This window comes from Emydura macquarii, unplaced genomic scaffold (assembly GCF_026122565.2).
Source record: "Emydura macquarii macquarii isolate MOO-44397 ecotype Brisbane River unplaced genomic scaffold, CSIRO-AGI_Emac_v2 contig_1876, whole genome shotgun sequence".
NCBI lineage: Eukaryota > Metazoa > Chordata > Testudines > Chelidae > Emydura > Emydura macquarii.
In genome coordinates this window covers 20,585,888-20,604,510 of record NW_027132013.1, presented here as the reverse complement: position 1 = coordinate 20,604,510, position 18,623 = coordinate 20,585,888, and the positions used below count along the sequence as shown (strand labels likewise).

The 18,623-nt window shown below is 48.1% G+C and overlaps 1 protein-coding gene across 2 annotated transcripts in view; it reads right to left on the bottom strand.

Annotated features, from left to right (window-relative positions):
- The window catches only part of PAPLN (papilin, proteoglycan like sulfated glycoprotein), an 81,162-nt gene that overhangs the window by 5,596 nt on the left and 56,943 nt on the right, over positions 1-18,623 (bottom strand). For both annotated transcript variants that reach the window (XM_067557863.1, XM_067557862.1), the window contains exons 17-26: positions 17,327-17,597; positions 17,086-17,203; positions 15,794-15,923; positions 13,667-14,381; positions 11,249-11,386; positions 9,828-9,952; positions 3,168-3,306; positions 1,571-1,708; positions 809-936; positions 148-256 (exon numbers count right to left, since the gene is read on the bottom strand). In XM_067557863.1, the coding sequence (XP_067413964.1) occupies positions 148-256; positions 809-936; positions 1,571-1,708; positions 3,168-3,306; positions 9,828-9,952; positions 11,249-11,386; positions 13,667-14,381; positions 15,794-15,923; positions 17,086-17,203; positions 17,327-17,597 (2,011 nt within the window). The remainder of the gene's footprint in view (positions 1-147; positions 257-808; positions 937-1,570; positions 1,709-3,167; positions 3,307-9,827; positions 9,953-11,248; positions 11,387-13,666; positions 14,382-15,793; positions 15,924-17,085; positions 17,204-17,326; positions 17,598-18,623) is intronic.

Genomic DNA, 18,623 nt, shown 5'->3' with positions numbered 1-18,623 from the left:
TTGAGATGATATTTCAGGAGTGGGACTGGGTGCTCTGGGTTAATATTTCAGCACGTTCTGTACTGTGCCTGGAGTGGGGGACAAGTGACACCGTTGAGGGAGAAAAGAGGGATAGGAAATGCTATTACCAAGGGTGGTATTGCTCACCTTGACCATCTTACATTCACGTGGGTGCCTGTCACCATGCACTGGAGTTGGGCATTCCCTCCCTCAGACACAGTAAGGCTTGGCACGAGGCCAGTGATCCTCAGCTCTCCTGGGCAGGGAGGGAGGTTATCAGTAGCAGGAAGACCCTCCTATGCTGCCAGTGGTGGTAGGACCATTCCTTCATGAGAAAAGCCTTGCCCACAGGGCTGTAAATGCTCAACCAACACACAGGCAGGGTACTGAGCCCTCAGCCAGCTTTGTTCCTCCTGCTGGGCACTAGCATGCTATACAGGTGCAGAGAAGGGGAATCCCCTTGATTTCTTTTCTGTCCCCCAATGAAATCTTGTCCATGCTACCATCCTTTCAAGAAGGTGCTATGATTAGGCTGTTAGGCTACAGTCAGCACCTCGTCTCAAAACTTTGCCACACCATAATTACACACTGTAGCTATAACTACCATAGTCACATATGGACTTTACAGCTATTAGGGAAGCAGTCAATATAACTACCCTTTTCTCCTGGCCTAGGCATGAATGTGGCATGATGGTAACACTCAGTAGGAACCCTAGAGGCCAAATCCATGACTTCAGTTGGGCAATCTACACTCTTTCCTATTCTCTTCTTTTAATATTCTACAACTACACCAGGGTCCTTCCAGTACCTAGAGTTTGAAGTTGGACCCGTCGTTGGTCCTGGTCACGCCCGTTTGAAGCGACACAGGTGAAGAAGCCAGCATCTTCAAGGGTGACACGGCTGATCACCAGGGCACCGTCTGACTGCTGCCTGTGTCTGGGGACCAAAGCCAGAAAATGTGCTGAGTTTTGAGAAGGGAGAAGGTGTGTGTGGCCATGGTGGTGATGGACTAAGCAACTTTTCTGCTAACACCTTCTGACAAACATTCAGCAGCAGCACAAAGATTTAGTTGGGCTGCGACTCCCATTAGCAATAATGGGAACTGTGCGGGCACCAAATCCCCCACACAATACATAAAAATATATCCTCTGGGGCCAAGCTACTCACTGGTGAGCCTAGTACCGCTTGATGCGCCCCTTAAATGTTCTAATACCTTGTACCTACTAAGTGAATTTATCCCCTTTTTCTGTGAATTGTATACAGACCATGATTTTTACTAATATGTTTGATCAAATGACATGGCACTCATGTATGGGAACAGATTTCAGCCCCTGTCTGGATCACTGGTGAATTACTCCTGTGGGATGTTCACAATTTAAGCTGTATGCCACGCTGCCTAAAATCACATGGTCTTGTTCCTGTTCGCTGACTGGATGGGCTGACTCCAGTATTAGGGTCTTGAATCTCTCTCTCAAAAAAAAGGCTGCATTACCCCTCAAGAGCCCCAACACCAACACACACACAAGGGCTGCCTTTAATGATGACGACGACGACAGCCACATAAACCCACCTGGGAGAGGAGAGGGGCTGCCCATCCTTCTGCCACTCAATGCTTAAAGCAGGTGAGGCTTCTACACGGCAGGGCAGTCTGACTCGCTCCCCAATGTTGGCATCCACCACGGCAGGCTCATTCTTATCCATTCTTAATCTGCAATACAGACCCCCCCCACAAGCACAGAGAGATGCAGTGACTTCCTAGCTCAGCATTGGCAAATCAATATAGCTTCACTGTATTACATGCCTTGTTTCTCCCGCTGGGGAGAGGATGGGGACCTCTACATTCCCCTCAGAATCTTGATGCACATTGGCTCCTAAATCCCTCCCCCTCTAGAAAAAATAGCCTCAGTTTAACCAGCTTCCAGCTGAGTGTGACTTGCACTGGAAGCCAGCCAAAGTGTTGTTTCTACATTAATGCTTTGGAGACTGCAGACCTACATACACATCCTCCTAAGCACTCCTTTGGCTATCAGCCTAGAAAATGCCAGCTTAAGAGGTTGTACTGAGTGATGTTGGGCACTGATGATCAGGGAACCAACAAACTTTCACACAAACCTGTGTAAATTCATAGATTTTAAAGGCAGGCAGGAATAATTATTACACTTTGATCACCAGGCCTACATAGCACAAGGCATAGAACTTCACCCCCTGATGGAATTTCAGTATCAAGCCCTTTCCTGCTGTACTGTGTCACTGACATGTTTGCCTGTGTAACAAGTAGGTGATGCAGTCAAACATTATTTCAGATGGGACTAAATCAGCCCTGTTTTACTCTGTCAGTTATTCCATTGGGATGGATGGGTGATGAGCCATGTCAGGATGGATGAACTAGCCTAGAGTAAAGGGAAAACACCAACCCCCAGCCTTTACTCAAAATTCAAACCAAAGCCGCCTTGAGCTTCAAAAAAGTTTCATTTTCTGCCTCCCGCTTGCAGCCAGAGATGGGCCCAGGGTTTTAGCAGACCTCAGTGATTGGGGTTTGTATCTGCAAACTCAAAAGCAGGGGTGGCTCAGCTCCTAGTCTCATTTTGCATGAGCCAGCTAAATTGTGTGTTTACAGTGAATAAAGTTTTCCCCCTTCTCTGTTTACAACAGGACCTAGAAGTACCAAAATACCATGTAAGCAGCTGTTCTTGCCCAACACCCAGCCCAGCAGTTGGGAAGCAGACAGGACTAGAAGGATCACAAGACCATTTGTTCTTATAAGACTCCAGACGAGTTGGGCTGTGTTAGCGCTATGGTACTGGGGCTTTTATTATTCAATATGTGTCTGGTTTGTGCTTGTTTCTTTCCTTAGGGCAGTGAATTCAAATGTTAGCCAGTGCAGCTCCAGGCGTCCTCCTTTCATTTAAACCCTTCTCTACCCCCAGCCACCATGCACCTCCCAGCCGGGAACACGGATGTTGTGAATGGCATGGTGTGAGGTAAAGACAGTTTATCGCTCTCATAGTAGTGTGGCTTGGACCTTTGCTAAACTCCACTTCCATGCATCCAATGCTCCCAGCCCCCACACCCTACAAAACAAGAGGGCACATCCCACCCTAATCTTTCCCACATGGATACCCGATGGATGTCACTTGGGCATGCCTGATGACTGTTGCTGGCCTTACCTGTACAGGAGTGGCTGGTGTACAGAGGAACCAGGTGACTGTACAGTTTTAACTTCTCCGCTGAGATCTCTATGTTGGTGATTCAGACCATGAAGGAGCTGATCTCTAGCCCCCTCGGTCAGAGGGGATCCATGGTTCTCTGTTCAAAATAAAATGCTATACGTAATTAAGATGACCTATCCACCATGACCTCTTGTGTCGGGTTTGTATGAACTAGGGAGAGTTAGAGCAGCTGCTGAACGGCATCTGTTCTCTGACCGATGAGTGCTGTAAGGCTGCTATTCCTATTGATAGGTGCGGCAGGCAGTGGGTATTAGACTCCTTCCTTTCCTCCATGAATAGGCATGCATGCAGCAGGATCTATTGGATAATGAAGCCTTTTGCCTCTTGTGCCATTACCACGAAAGAATGGTAGAGAGAAGCCAGTGTCTGTCCTGTTTCCACCCTCCCCCAGCCCCCAGGGAGGTACGAGGCCACACTGTAGAGAAGTGACAGGTGACTGCTTAGCCTTCTTTTATAAAGCTAGTCATTTTTTTATAATGCACTTTTTATTAAAAAAACATAGTAAATAGTTCATCATCCAGGAGGCCCATGCTGGGTAAAATCCCAGTATCTCCCACAGAGTCAAAGCAGATTGGTCTGTCCCAATAAAGCATATAACGTGCTATGGTGTAGGACAGGCAGCCATGGCAGTGATTTCAGACCAAGGCCCGCAGGATTCCCCTTCTTTAGAGCCTTCTCTGCACCCAGTGAAGTGTTAGCGGAGAGGAGATGGCAGTCAAGGGTTCAAATGTAGCGAGGCAGCTTGCCCTTCTTGGGATATGACTGAAATCTGGCAAGTCGCTGTTCCAGTTATGGCTGGCATTCGGGCTAACACTTGGCAGACACTGCACTGTGGGAACATACTGCTGGGATTATGGCTAGCACAGAGTAGGCTGTGGACACTGCCATGAAAGAAGGTAACACAGCAAGACACTGCAGTGGAAGGGAAAAAACTTACAGGTAACTGTTGTTCTTATAGATGTGATACAGCCATGTGTTCTAACTAGGTGTGTGCACACACCCACTGTGCTGGAGCCAGAGGACTTTGCCTCTCACTACCTCTAGGGGCAGGGCTCATGCCCTGCTGCCCTTCTCCCTCCCATCAGCACTGCCCCAACCCCCTCCATTCCTGTGCTCTGAATGTCAGAAGTATAGATGCTGATGCAGAGGGAACAACGGGTGGGTCACACAGTACACGTCTGCATCATGTATCGGAGAACAACAGTTATAAGGAGGTAACCATTTTCTTCGAGCAGATGCAGCTGTGCTTTCTACTTAGGTGATGTGCAGGCAGGGCTTGGAGTCTGTTTACACAAGGACTGCAAGATTGCCCTCCCAAGTTTGCATCTGATCTGGGTGCAGCAGTAATGGCATAGCAGTTTGTAAACATATGCACAGAGGATCAAGTGGCAGCTCTGCAACTGTCCAATATCGGAATGTCACTTCAGAATGCCGTCAATATTGCTTGGGCGCTCGCAGAACGAGCTTGCACCCTTGAAGAAGGTGTAGCTTGGGCTACTTCATATGCTGTCATGATACAGAAACTTATACACCTGGAGATCATCTGTAAAGAGACCACTTGACCCTTCATGTGGGCTGCAAACAAACGATGAGGAGCAGAAAGGTTTGGTCCCATCCAGGTAAAAAGTTAAAATATCACCTGCTATCCAATGTGTGAAGATTTTGCTCCTCTGGGGTTGAATGTGGCTTAGGGATGAACACTATAGTTTCTTTCAAATAAAACTGGGAAACCACTTTGGATTAAAAATTTAAAAATGTGGCTGCAGGGTTACTTTGTCTTCAGAATATTTTATGTAAGGGAGCTCCACCATTAAAGCCTGTAACTCACCCACCCTCCTTGCAGACATCACCACAAGAAAGGCAGTTTTCTGACACAGAAGGGAGAAAGAAGACGTAGAGTTCAAATGGAGACCCCATAAAAGCCTAAGGTTCCCACAAAGGAATCGGCTCTTTAACCGACAGATGGAAATGAGCGACTCCTTTCAAGAACCACACTTCCATGGAGTTTGAAAACACTGATTTCACATGTATGGGTGGATGAAATGCTGAACTTGCTGTCAGATGGACTCCCAATAAACTAAGTGCAAAGCTGGATATGAGTCAGCAGTGTGCCCTGGTTGTCAAGAAGGCTAATAGCATATTGGGCTGCATTAGGAGGGGCATTGCCAGCAGGTCGTGGGAAGTGATTATTCCCCTCTATTCGGCATTGGTGAGGCCGCATTTAGAATATTGTATCCAGTTTTGGGCCCCCCACTACAAAAAGGATGTGGACAAGTTGGAGATAGTCCAGCGGAGGGCAACAAAAATGATTAGGGGGCTGGAGCACAGGACTTATGAGGAGAGGCTAAGGGAACTGGGCTTGTTTAGTCTGCAAAAGAGAAGAATGAGGGGGGATTTGATAGCGGCCTTTAACTACCTGAAAGGGAGTTCCAGGGAGGATGGGGCTAGGCTGTTCTCGGTGGTGGCAGATGACAGAACAAGGAGCAATGGTCTCAAGTTACAGGGGGGGAGGTCTAGGTTGGACATATTTCACTAGGAGGGTGGTGAAGCACTGGAATGGGTTACCTAGGGAGGTGGTGGAATCTCCATCTTTAGAGATTTTTAAGCTGAGGCTTGACAAAGCCCTGGCTGGGATGATTTAGTCCTGCTTTGAGCAGGGGGTTGGACTAGATGACCTCCTGAGGTCCCTTCCAACTCTAATATTCTATGATTCCAAGACCAGAAGACTGAAGGTGTAACACATACTCTAAGATGTCCTGGATATAAGCCAGCTTTGGATGAACGCCAGAGGCTAATGACCATATCAAGAACCATATCACTTGGCCAAATAGGTTGCTCTGGTAGAAGGCTTCCTACTATTGAGCAAGACTTGCTAGACTACTTCCAAATATTGTTCCTCTTCCTCATCACCATGCCACATCCTTGCTAGTTGAGTGATAGATGCAAAACCTGACTGTGATGCTGGGGTGAGTTAAAGAGGAAGGGATATGAGAGGCTGAACCGATAATGCAAAGAGGTTAGAGCACCAACATTGTCTCAGTTATGCTGAAGCAATGAGGATAAATTGCACACAGTCCAATTTCAACTTGAGAATGACTCACAGCATGATTGGCATTGAAGAGAAAGCATACAGGACCGTCAACTCCCCACTAGGATGAAAAGCATTGGTCAGGGATCCTCCCACTGAGATCTCCTCAGGAAGCAAAACAGATAGCATTTCTTGAGTTTTGTGGCAAAATGGTCGACCATCAGGATGCCCCAGTCAGCAAAGATGGGCTTGGAAGAACTGCTATGTGGAAATAAGCATCCTACAGGTCCAAGGCAGCAAATCAGTCATTGTGATTTAAGGCAGGGAGAATAGTTGCTAGGGTGACCATACAGAATTTCATGTGTCTGTTGTATTTGTGGAGGTCACGGAGGTTGACAATAGGTCTCCATCCCTCTCTTGGGCTTGGGGACCAGGAAATACTGAGTACAGCCCATTCCTGATGCTGCAGGGGGACTTCTTCTACAGCCTCCAGAGCCAATAGAGACTGAACCTCCTTGAGGAGCAGTGTTTTGTGAGGGGGTCACTGAAGAAGGATGGGGTACGTGGATGGGGAGGAGAGATGGAGATGAACTGGATGGCATAACACGATCTGACAGTGCTTTGGACCCAGTTATCTGTGATAATAGAGTCCCAAGCACTGTAAAAATGAGCCAGTCTCTCTCCAAACAGAGGGGATGGAGAAGAAGAGGACACCACTAAATTGCTGTCTTGGACACGAATAAAAATGGGCGCTTGCTGCATGCTGGGGAGGGAGGGTGGGGCGCCAGGGGAGCCATCCAGTTAAACCCAGAACCAGAGGACCTTCTCCTCTGGGATCTGTGACCTTTCTAGCAATAGTCCTGCTGCCTTAAACGAAGGAAGGACTGTCCGAAAAAATGCTGCAGGTGATATTGCTGCCGTTTCTGCTCACAACTATAGTGACCTCTTTTTATGGCTGGAATACAAATTCCCAAAGAACGTAAAGTAGCTCAGGAGCCTTTAAAAGACTGCAGGGTTTTGTCATTTTTGTCTGAAAATAAAACCTGGCCATCAAATGGTAATTCCTCAATGGTCTGCTGCACATCAGGCTCAATGACTGACTTCTGCAGCCATGAGGCCCTTCTCATGGTCACAGCTGAGGCCATAATTCGGGCCAGAGCACCAGAGCATCTACTACCTCCAGAGCTGACTGCAACGAGGTCTTTGTCACTACATGGCCTTCCACAACGAGTGTCATAAACTCTTCCCTGGAGGGTTCTGGCAACTTATCTATCTGTTAACTTAGACATAGCCGCCCAATTGACAAAATCATACTTAGAGAGCAACGCCTGCTGGTTCACGATGCGCATTTGCAGGGAAGTGGAGATATAAATCTTCCTTCCCAATAAATCCATCCTCTTGGACTTTTTGTTCTTAGGGGTGGACTTATACCTCCTGTACTGTGCCCTGTCATTTGCTGCAGTTACCACCAGAGAGGTAGGGGCCGGGTGGGAGTGGAAACCCTCAGAACCCTGCCTGGGAATGAAGTACAACTTCTCCAAATGATTCACCATTGGAGGCAACAAAGATAGAGTGCCTTTGCAGGCTTCAAAAGAGCCTCATTTATTGGGAGCTGATGACTGGAGAATATCCAGCAGCTTATGTGTGTTCTTCTGCAGGAATTCTACCTGGATAGCCAGGATAGTGGCCATATGCCTCAGGAGATCCTGATATGCCTTAAAATCATCTGGTAGTCAGGGAGAGAAAGTTTCTGGCATGATTGCGTCATCTGGGGAGGACAAGGGGGTGGCTTGTTGCACAAATGGTCCTGTTCTTGCACCACAGGATCCAGTCGAAATAACCCCAGAGAACCAGAGGGAATCGGCTCAGCAGTTGCTTGCAGCTGAGATGCTTTGGGAGTGGAAGCCACCCTGGGGAATCTCACTCTGGAGCAGGTCAAGGAGTGGGACCTCAGGGAACTGAGGCACATCCCAAGGAGGCCACTGGGCATACAGAGAAGACATTTGTGGCTAGTAGGCACTGGGCCAAAAGCCCTATCCCAACTGTGGGACAGATGCCGATCATGGTACTGATGGTGATCCGAGGGTGATTTCTGGTGCCAATCTGACTGAGGGGAGGAAGACCACAACCTGGATCTTAATGAGTCCTGGAGGTTGTCTAGTGACAATGGGAGAGCCAGCCTCAACAGCAAACAAACGGTCAGACTCATCTGAAGCCCAATACAGAGGTGGCAGCAGTGCTGAAGAGGAATGGAGAATCAGCACTGGAGGTAGCAAATGAGAGACACTCCCACCTGGTAAGAGGTGAGAGGCCAGTACTGAGGCTAAGGACTGTACCGAACTCGATGAAGGGATCTGCCGCCAAGACAACAGTGCCGAAAGATGCACCAGTGTTGAGGGGGCCTTTAGTGCTGGTTCAAGCATCGGCTTCAATTCCACAGTTGGAGGCCCTGGCGGTGCAAGCTGTAGTGCCTATGAGCCTACCAGCTCTGAGACACGGCCAGAAGGTGCCTAGGATGAAACAGAGGACGAGGTGGTAGACGCCATGGCACCAGCGAACACTTGAACCAGTGGAGATTCCGGGACTGAGAGGCAAAGCAGCTCTGATGTTGCTGGTGTGGAGACCATTGGTGCAAGTGCTGACATCATTGGTACCGGACTTGATGGATGCCCAGTGGCTGGGACCAGGAGTCAACAGTATTGGCTCTGGCTGCTCTCAACTTAGTATCGGGGAGCAGTTACATGGACCTGCTCCATCCTGCATGCTGAAGGAGTACAGTGTCGATCAGTACTCCTCTTAAAAGACAAGGAGTCTACTCAAGCCCTGGAATGGTGCTGATTCATTGTATGGGTCCTCTTCCTCTTGGGAGAAATGCCAGAGCCTGAGCATGGAGCAGCTTCATTTGCTGGATCTGAAGGTGACCGCCAATCAGACAAGGGCCTCAGTGCCAAGGCGGGCCTCATGACCTGCTCCACCCATAAGTCTCTTGCCAGCTGAGTCCTCTTTGTGAATGACTTGCAGATGGAGCAATGTTCTTTAATGTGTCCTTCACCGAGACATAACAAGCACCTTGTGTGGGGAATCACTCTTGGGGATGGCCTCCCCAGATGATGGACAACATGAACCTTAGTGAGGGCATCACACAGGGCAGCCAACTACTCCAATTATTATTATTCTAAACTTCACCTAAGGTACTACTGACCACTATATACAAGAAAAAGTCTCTCAAACTGACACCAAGAGTGCGAGGTGAAAAATACTGCACGGAGCTCGAAATCTAGCCATGAGAAGGAACTGAAGGGGTTGGGATGGTGCTGTCCTTGTATGGCCAGAGAAGGGGCTAGGTCTACAGGGATGAGCACCGTCCCTCCGGGTACTGCTAGGAAAAATGTTCTAGCTCCTGTGTGATGGGTGTGCACATGCTTAAGTAGAGTACATAGCTGCATCTACTTGATGAAGTTCCAAGTTTGCCTCTTCAACTGACTTTATTTGTTCTGTTTATCGATGGCTCTTAAAGAGGGACAGAGAAGAATTAAAGTTCTGGTTTTAGATGGAAGATAACGAGTCACCTTTGATCCTTAGCTGAATCCGTCTGCTCTCCATCTTCCCGTTTGAAATTATGCACGTGTAAATCCCAGCATCCTCTGCCCTGACATGGCTGATCACTAAGGAACTGTCAGACTGGTAGGCATGCCTACAGATGGAACACATGCAGTTATATACAAGAACCTGGCTGTGGGTTCTGACTGTCCAAAGCCACATTCAGATTGGCCAATTGGGCGTTTTTGTTTGTCACAGCTGCAGTGAACTCCCTGTGGTAAATGGCAGGCTCCTCATCTCTGGAAAACAAAACTCCCCAAGCTATTGAATCTCACCCCCTCCTCTCACCCAGAGGTCAAAAGAGGAAACTGAGATGGGGACAGGGTTGCTACCTTGCATTTTAGTTTTTACTGACATGAAGATCTGAAGTTGATTTTTTTTTTTTTAACTGATACAGTAAACTTTTTACTGACAACACTAAAAATACAATAAAACAATACAATAAAAGTGTGTACTTGCTCACAATATTCTGTACACAGGAATTTGGAATTATGCAATTGTTTTAGCTGCAGTTAATTGATCAGTCAGGTTCTTTAGGCATGTAATAGAAAACAGGAAAATAAAGTCAAGATCAGTGTAGTTTTATGATACAAGAAGTGATTCTGTATGACGACAATCAATGTCAAAATATAATTTTTTGTTTTTACCCAATTTTATGGATATTTTCATTTATTTACGGATTTACTGACTGTCTGTAAATTTATGGACAGTTGGCAACCTTGGATGGGGAAACAAAGGGGATGGAGGAGACACAGTGACAGTTTTAAATTGTCCCCTCCCCTGACGTGCCAAGCTGCCCTTTCAGCAGTAGTGTGGGGCCCTTGCCAGGGTAGAACAAAACTGGGAACTGCTCTCTAGTCCCACCTTAGTTTTATAATAGAAAGTGACTGTTGGGCAACAAACTGCGACAGGAGATACCCCCCACAAAACCCTTCACAGCTGAGATTTAAGAAGAGTTTTTCTAAAAGGTTGAATTTTAATTTGGGTAAGCCACTATCTAATAGCAATAAGCCACTCCAACATATAGGTAGCTGGCTATTAATGAACTTCTTGGGCCACTCAACCTTCTTCCAACAATACTGAAAAGGACTTTATACTCAAAACTCACTTGTGTAACCACTTGTGAATTGGATATTGTTGCTGAAAGTTGGCGATGTGATATTCCATTTCTACCTGATAATTAGTGTTCAGTCACACCACATCCAATAATTAACAGTCTATTTGTTATTGCTAGGTCTAGGCCTCTAGAGGTGTTCAATTAGAAGGGGCATTTCTAGTCTACCAAGTTATTTTGTTTGTGAGAATGTCTTTGAAAAAAGATTTTGCAAAGTGTGTGAAGGTGGTGGGAGGAACAGGAATTGCAGCATGGGACCAATGGGGCGACGCTTACCTGTCAGATGATATTGGTTTCCCATCTTTCTGCCACTCAATTCTGGGGAAGGGAGAAGAACCTGCCTTGCAGAGAAGATGAATGGTCTGTCCCAAGGCTGCCTCCATTATGGAGAAGTCAGCTCCTTCCAGGATGACTCTGACAGAGAGAGAGAGCTGATTTCACTCCCTGTGTCCATCTCTCGTTCTCCCACCCTTTCTCTGGTTTCTCTAAGGATATATCTATATTGAAGCATGAAATGTAATTTCCAACTTCAGTAGACATAATATCTCTGATCAAGCTTGCATGATAAACATAGAACTGTAGCGAAGGACTCAACATCTGAGTATGATCCTATCTGAAACCCTAGGTATGTACTGCTGCAGCTATGTCCCCTCACTGATGTGGCTACTCTTCTATTTTTAGCATGCTTGCTCAACCAGAGCTAGTGCAGGTATGTTTACCCAAGTTGGAAATCACACCTCTAGATCCACTGTAGCCATACCTTAAGATAGCCCTTGAGGCAGAAGTCTGCAAACAGTGGGACATGCCCCGGTTGGGGGGTGTGGTGGAATGTTCAGGAGGGGCAGGGATGGGCCTGGGTCAGCTCCCCTGGGGGGCAGGGAGGGAATGCCACCCAGCCCCATCCTGCCCTGAGCTCTGCTCCGGGCCTGAACACGGCCTTGGTGCCCAGCCTCAGCACCTGGCCCCCAGTCGCAACACTTGGCCGCTTTGGCCCCCAGCCCTGACCGCAGCCCCCAACCATGGCCCTGCTCCCAGCTCCAGCTGGGGGAAAGGGGCAGAGAGGTGCCGACAGAGATAAGGGAGGCATGGTGTAAAAAGTTTATGGACCATTGCCTTAAGGACACAATGGGAGTTAGACAAAAGCGAGCTAAGGCACAACCGAGAGATCCATATCACTCAGTTATAGCACTAGTGTCCTGAAAGCCTGCACTCTATAGTTCTGCCAGAAGGCCAATCTTGACAAGCTGAATGCTGTGGACAGCCAAGCGATGAGGTAGAGTGAGAGACGAGACGACTAAAACGCCTTAAGGCTGGTCTACGTTAGAGAGTTTTGTAGGAAAAAAGTCAGCTTTTGTTGACAAAACAGTGGTGTACAGACTAAAATGCTCCTCCCATCGATGTAACTCCCCTGCTACGCCAACATAATAAAACCACCACAACGAGAGGTGTAGGGCATATGTTGGTTTAGTTAGGGCAATGCAGTATCTATTTGGACACTGTGTCCTGTACATTGACTGTGGGGCAGTTACTCACCACTGGAGCACTGAAATTGACAAGAAAGCCCCCCCTGAGAGCTGGTCTCCACTCCCAGCTGGGAGCTGGGCCAGAAGCCCAGGTGCCTAGACCCAGCTCCCAGCCAGGAGCAGAGCAGCTTTATCAATTTCATGGCACATTTCACAGCAACTTCACAAGGCTGCCAGGGCTCCTAGAAGGGAGCAGGCAGGGGGAGGGAAGGCAAAAAGCCAGGGCAGCTGGACCCCACGCCTTAGGGTTGAGAGGCTCCAGGCGGCTTTGCCTTGGGAATGGGACAGGGGAAAGCCACAGGCAGCTTCCCCCTGCTCCTTGGGGCAGAAGGGGGAGGGGAGAAGCCTAGGGCTGGCTCCTGGCAGGGAACAGGGAGAGGGGGGCCCTCTGGGGCTCCCAGCAAGGATCTGAAAGATGAGGTTCTTGGCTCCCCACACTACCCCTCGCAGGTCGGTGGAAGTGCTCCTGGTGAGGACCTGAGGGCAGTGTGGACATCAGCCACTGCTTTAATTACTGTGGTGGCTGCAAGTCGACCTATATTAGGTCGACTTATTTTTCTAGTGTAGACAAGGCTTCAGTCTGGGAGAACTAAATCAAATCTGAATCCAGGTCCCCAGAGACACCAAACTGATGCTTTCTGTAGACATGGAACTGAACCAAATCCCTGCATCCAAATATCTTTGACCTTTTGGGTGTTCATCAGCTGGATCCAGCTCCATCTCTAGTATTAACCCACTGCTCCCCTTCAGTGCCAAATTCCCCTATTCCCAAACTCCTTCAGTATTAACTCCCCTTCAGTACCAAAATGAAGGCTTGAAATTACACACATGGCCAAATTCATCCCTGGTATAAGTAAACACAACTCCTGTTGATTTAAATGGGAGCTGGAGCTGGCCCACGAGGTAGGTAGATAGATAGAAAGGATGGAGATTAAGGGCCAAATCCTGCATTGCTCACCCAATACTTCCACTCAAGCCCAGGGTTGTATGGGGCGTGCAGACCTGGCCCCGGAAGAGGTAAAGTGGGTACTAGACACCCCCAGGGTATGGACAGCTGGCTTGCCACAGGGACACTATTGTAACTAATCAGTAGTGGGACATTTCAGGAGAGTTAGTTGGTCCTGGATTGGAAAACATTTCCCCCTATAGAATGTGGCTCCCAGTGCTTCACCTGTACAAGGTTCGTTGCAAGGTAGAACCTGATGAGGCTCGATGCCCAAGTCCATCCACTCCAGAAGTGTCTGCTCCAGAGGAACTCCGCCACTGCTCATGTTCATGCTGCATCACCTGCCCATTGACAGTCAGCCGCCTCTCAGACTGCCCAGACACCACCGTCCCCCCCCTCCCATGCAGCTGGTTTGCTTGGTCCATCCTCCTTTCCCCAGGAGCTGCAGCATGATGAGATCCCCAGCGCTGGCTAGCCAATGTGCCAGTCCTCTGTGAAGACTCTGGCAGTACATCTACATTCATGGTCCTTCTCCAGCCATCCTCCCTGCGGTGCAGCCCTGTGTCCTGCCATGCTGTATGGCTATCAGACCCAGACTGGGCAAAGTGGAAGGACCCTTGTGTTCTTCCTCCTTGGATATGACTCCCAGTCCCTCTTGCAGAAGGTTGTGGCTGTCCCTGGGCATCTCGCTCTCGAGGGTGGGAGCCAGAAGGGACGTGCGAAGTCCCCATGTGGTGCTGGTGCCCCACACTGCTTGTTCCCATGGCGCCTTCGCAGGCCCTTATGCACTCTTCCTCCGAGGCAAAGGTGTTTGTGTTGCCGTGGCAACCACCATACCAGAATCGGTTGCACTTGCCGACAGTGGCTACAAAGTACCAGCGAATCGTCCAGTCTGTGCAGGGACCGTGGGCACTAGGCAGCAGGCACTTGCCAGGATAAGCTACCAACAAACAGCAGAAGAGAAAGAGACGTGATTGTGAGGGCTCATTCCTGGAGTCAACCTTTCTATTGAGCAGAGAGCACGGATAGCTTCATCACCACTCTAGCCAGGGCTCCGATCAGCAGAGGGCGAACGAGCTCCTTATTCATCTACACCCAATGAGGAGGGAGGAGACTGGGGTTCTGTTCCTAACTCTGCCCTTGACTCCCTGGGTGTCCTTGAGCAAGACACTCACACCTCTCTGTGTCTCAATTCCTTATGTGTAAAATGGAGATAACATCACCTACCTCCCAGAGGCTTCTGGTCTTTATTTATTTTTATAGCCCAACACAGAGTGTTACACAAGTGCCAGTTATTCCTGTGCTCTGAGGCTCCCAGGATAGGACTGGGGAGGGAGAGTGTAATTCCCAAGTCATCCAGCCTGGAGCTTGGAACCAAAATTGGTCACAAAACCTTGCATAATGCAAGGTGCTCTGGCCCTCACATGCTAGGAGTGAGGAATAAATGTAACCCTGTGGCCCTCTGAACCTTACGCTTTCTGCTGACTAACGGGCACCATTCTGATTCCCATTCCCTGTAGCCAGGGATGCATCACAGAAGCAGCCTCAGATGCTATTGCCCAGATTGCAAGTGGCACCGGATGGGGTGTGTGTGGAGGAGTGAGCGAGAAGCTGTCCCTTCCCATGGGTCGTTGGGCAGAAATGCTCCCAGTGGTAGTTCCTATGCACCGAGAAGGGGGTTGGGGAAGTTGAGGTAATAGCACACTCCCTACACTACTCTGCCAAGTATAGCTGGTGTTCTGGGGGATCGAGCTACTCTAAATGGGGCACACTACACTCTCCCTGTGCTAAAGGAACGAAACAGAGTGGCACAATCTCCCTGGCACGTGTCCTGGAGCACCATTGTTCTGCAGTGCACCCTACTCAGAGATGTGGCTTAAAAGCCTCAATTCAAGCTCTATATGACACGTTCTACTCTTAGTTATAGCCCTGAAACCACACTGGAGTCAATAGGATTGTCTGGGGGTAGAATATGGCCCACTGATACTTGGATGACTCCTAGCTTGTCATGGATGAAAACCAGCTGACCTGGAGCAATGCAAGCAGAGATGCATGAGCGAGTCCTGGCCTGGGGAAGCAGAGTGGCCCTTATGAGGAAGTCCTATAGACTCTAACAGAAATTAAATCAATAGGATTCTATAAAAAGTTAATAGGGGTTGATAGGAATTTCTCTAACAGTATTTTCCCCCAACCATAATACAAAATGCTATTGCAAGGAGATTATTTTTTATTCCAGTGTATAGCACAGGTGGAAAAGCCCTACACAAAGCTTAGCATTTTCTATTAAATTCTGTAGGACTTTCCCTTAAGGGGAGGCCCATTTCTAAAGCAGGAAGCAAAAACATCACTTACGTTGGCTGGGTCTGTTGAGGCATCCTTCCCCCTGAGGTCCTGAAGCTGAAGCAATGTTGTCATAGCAGCAGCCATACATAGAACCTCGGCACTCATCAGATGGGTTCTGCTGGGACAAAGCTTGGCTTGCCTTATTGAAAGGAATTCAAAGCCAAAAGTTACTGTGTAGCTTCTGCTACACCATCAGCTGCTGCACATGTGAGAAATCACATACAATTTGCCCGTTGGTCAAGCAGCTCATGGAGCCATTATCAACTCTGATTTTCTATGAGTAAATGTCATGCCAGTAAGGGGAGCACGTCTGAGATCCCTGGAGCCTAGAGGACGGGGTTCTCTGCTTATCTCCAGAACAGATACAGCACAGGTCATAGCAGTGCAAGCCTCCCCATGCTGCCCACCAATGTGCCTCAAGAAATCATCTCTAGGAGTAAGAAGGGAGCATTTTCTCCATGGCCACTTCTGCCCTTGGCTACTCTTCTGAGACTGCTAAGAAGGGAAACTGCCAGTGGCAATGGTGATGTTTACTCCTGTCCACAAGAAATGGGATGGAGATCTCTGTCATGTTACATAGGCCACCGTAAAATTGAATGGTATGGAATTTCAGTCATTATTCACCTACGTTAGGTTAGAATGGACAATGTTGAAATGAAATCCTCCATATCTCCTGAGCCATCTTACCCCCTATTATTTGCATTTTGGCATGCCCTGCTAACCTATTCTGGACCATGAATCACCTTGTTAGCCCAAATTGACTCTATACAGTTCCAGAACCTCTCCCACTGCAAAGACCTATCAACTTACTTTCTCAGAAAAAAATTAATCATATCCAAGATAGCCTCATGGAATGGCAGGAACCATCCATCAACACGGGCATAACAATCAAATACTTCCCACATGCAGTGCTGCTGATTTCTGGTTGTCTTCAGAGTGGGAGTTTGGTTCAGTGTCCTACAATAAGGAATACTGAGTTTCTTCCCTAAACAAGGGTCTTCCACTCCTCAACTGGCCTCCCAGACTGCAGCTGCCGCATCACCACCCTGACCCAGGTCAAGAAGGAATTCCAGAAGGTCTCCCTGAGAGGCAGGTAGATAGGACCTTGGCTTAAGTTGGTGTCTATCATCCTCCCACTATCATTTCCCCAGAGTTATTGTCAGGAGACATAAAAGAAAGAGTATAACAGGAGCCAAAAACCTCAGCCACCAGAGCCAGGATCCAAACCCTGAAAACAATGGGCTATTTCAACCTGATCTCAGTACCACTAGCAAAAGGTTCTGGAGAGTTCTGGCACTTACTGTTGGGGAGGCTGCTATGGGCCTGTTTCTGCTCATATAAATATCACTGTAATATTGTGGGCACCCCAAATTGTTGGGGCCCTGGGCAGCTGATATTCCATCACTGCAGCATCCATACCTATAGGGAAAAGACAAAGGGATTTAGCAAAATCTGTTTTATCTGGAACCCTGACCCAACAAAGGCATCAACTGTGTCAGAGAGGGTGGTTCCACCAGCCCAAACCCCATTGTTTCATCCAACCTGCTCTGATGGCATGTGCTGAAAGGGCAGCCTTGCCCAAAGGGGCCAGAAGCTGGAGTGTGGCCATCTAAGCAGCAGCCATGAGGGCTCTGGCTGCAGCCCCGAGGACCAGTCCCTGTGGCAATATCTTGATGGGAGCTGAACTGCCGGGATCCTGAAGAGCTTGAGTGTGATTCCCGACGAAGAGGCAAGAAGTTGGAGCTATGGCCTTCATTGGGCTGGAGCTGGTGGTGTGTGGAACTACCTTGAATTGTTCTTTCATCTCTATAAACTGAAAAGAAAATTCCTTAATGCATGCAGCCTATTTCAGGTGGGCTTCAAAACCCAGTCTGTGTTTCCTCTGCCTCTGTTCAAAGCACATCGATAGATGAGAGGAGTCCCCTACCTGTCGGAGTCTAAGGCCAGACTTGTTAGCACAGGTTTTTCACCTGAGAGAAAGTCACGGGAAACTTCCTGACTGGCGCTTTGGTTACCACTCACACTAGATTCTGGTTCCTTTAGATCACTGTGCTAACAGATGACCCTAACATACAATTACTATTAGCCTCAAGAAATAATCTCTAATCTAATATATAATCTATATCGTTCCTGTCCTCCCACTAGTCTAGGTGACACTGTTAGCTAGATCATAGGGGCAGCTTTTCCCCTCAAATATTATAATTATTCAGTGACTGTGGGTAAGTGTTTAGCAGGTTTCTCAGTACACAGGGACTGGCCTTCAATGGAATGATGACCTTAGTGAAACCTGAATATGGCAGTAGTCACCTCAAATCACTTGTTGGCTACTCCCTTCCTTCTACCAACCCACCCAGCTTAGTAACACACCTGAGATGTCCCCCGATCTGTTTCATTCCTCCTCCAAATGAGGGCTCCCGCTTCTCTCAGGTTCTCTAGGTGCCTTTAGTTCCCAAGTATCTTTTGCATTGGCTGCAGTAATGATTCATAATAAGGGACTAGAGCTGCCAATGCAAAGATTATGGGTCAGACTTGAAATCTACAGATGCCTGAAGCACACAACAGAGTGGAAACAAGGGAACTCTTCTAGAGATGAGATGGGGAGAAACTCTGCAGGTGGCAAAGAAAGGTTTTGGGACTGGCAAAGGATCATAATAAACTTGTTATTCTCCTGGTGAGCTCCCAGACATGGCTGCTGAGGAAGCATTCTATTTAGCCTATGCCTAATGGCGTCTAGGATTTATGCATATGTATTTGTGTCTAGATACTATTCACTAGAGATGTAAAAATATCCATAAATTGTTCCTCACCCTAGGATTCCTGCCAACCCCTAGAAGCCACA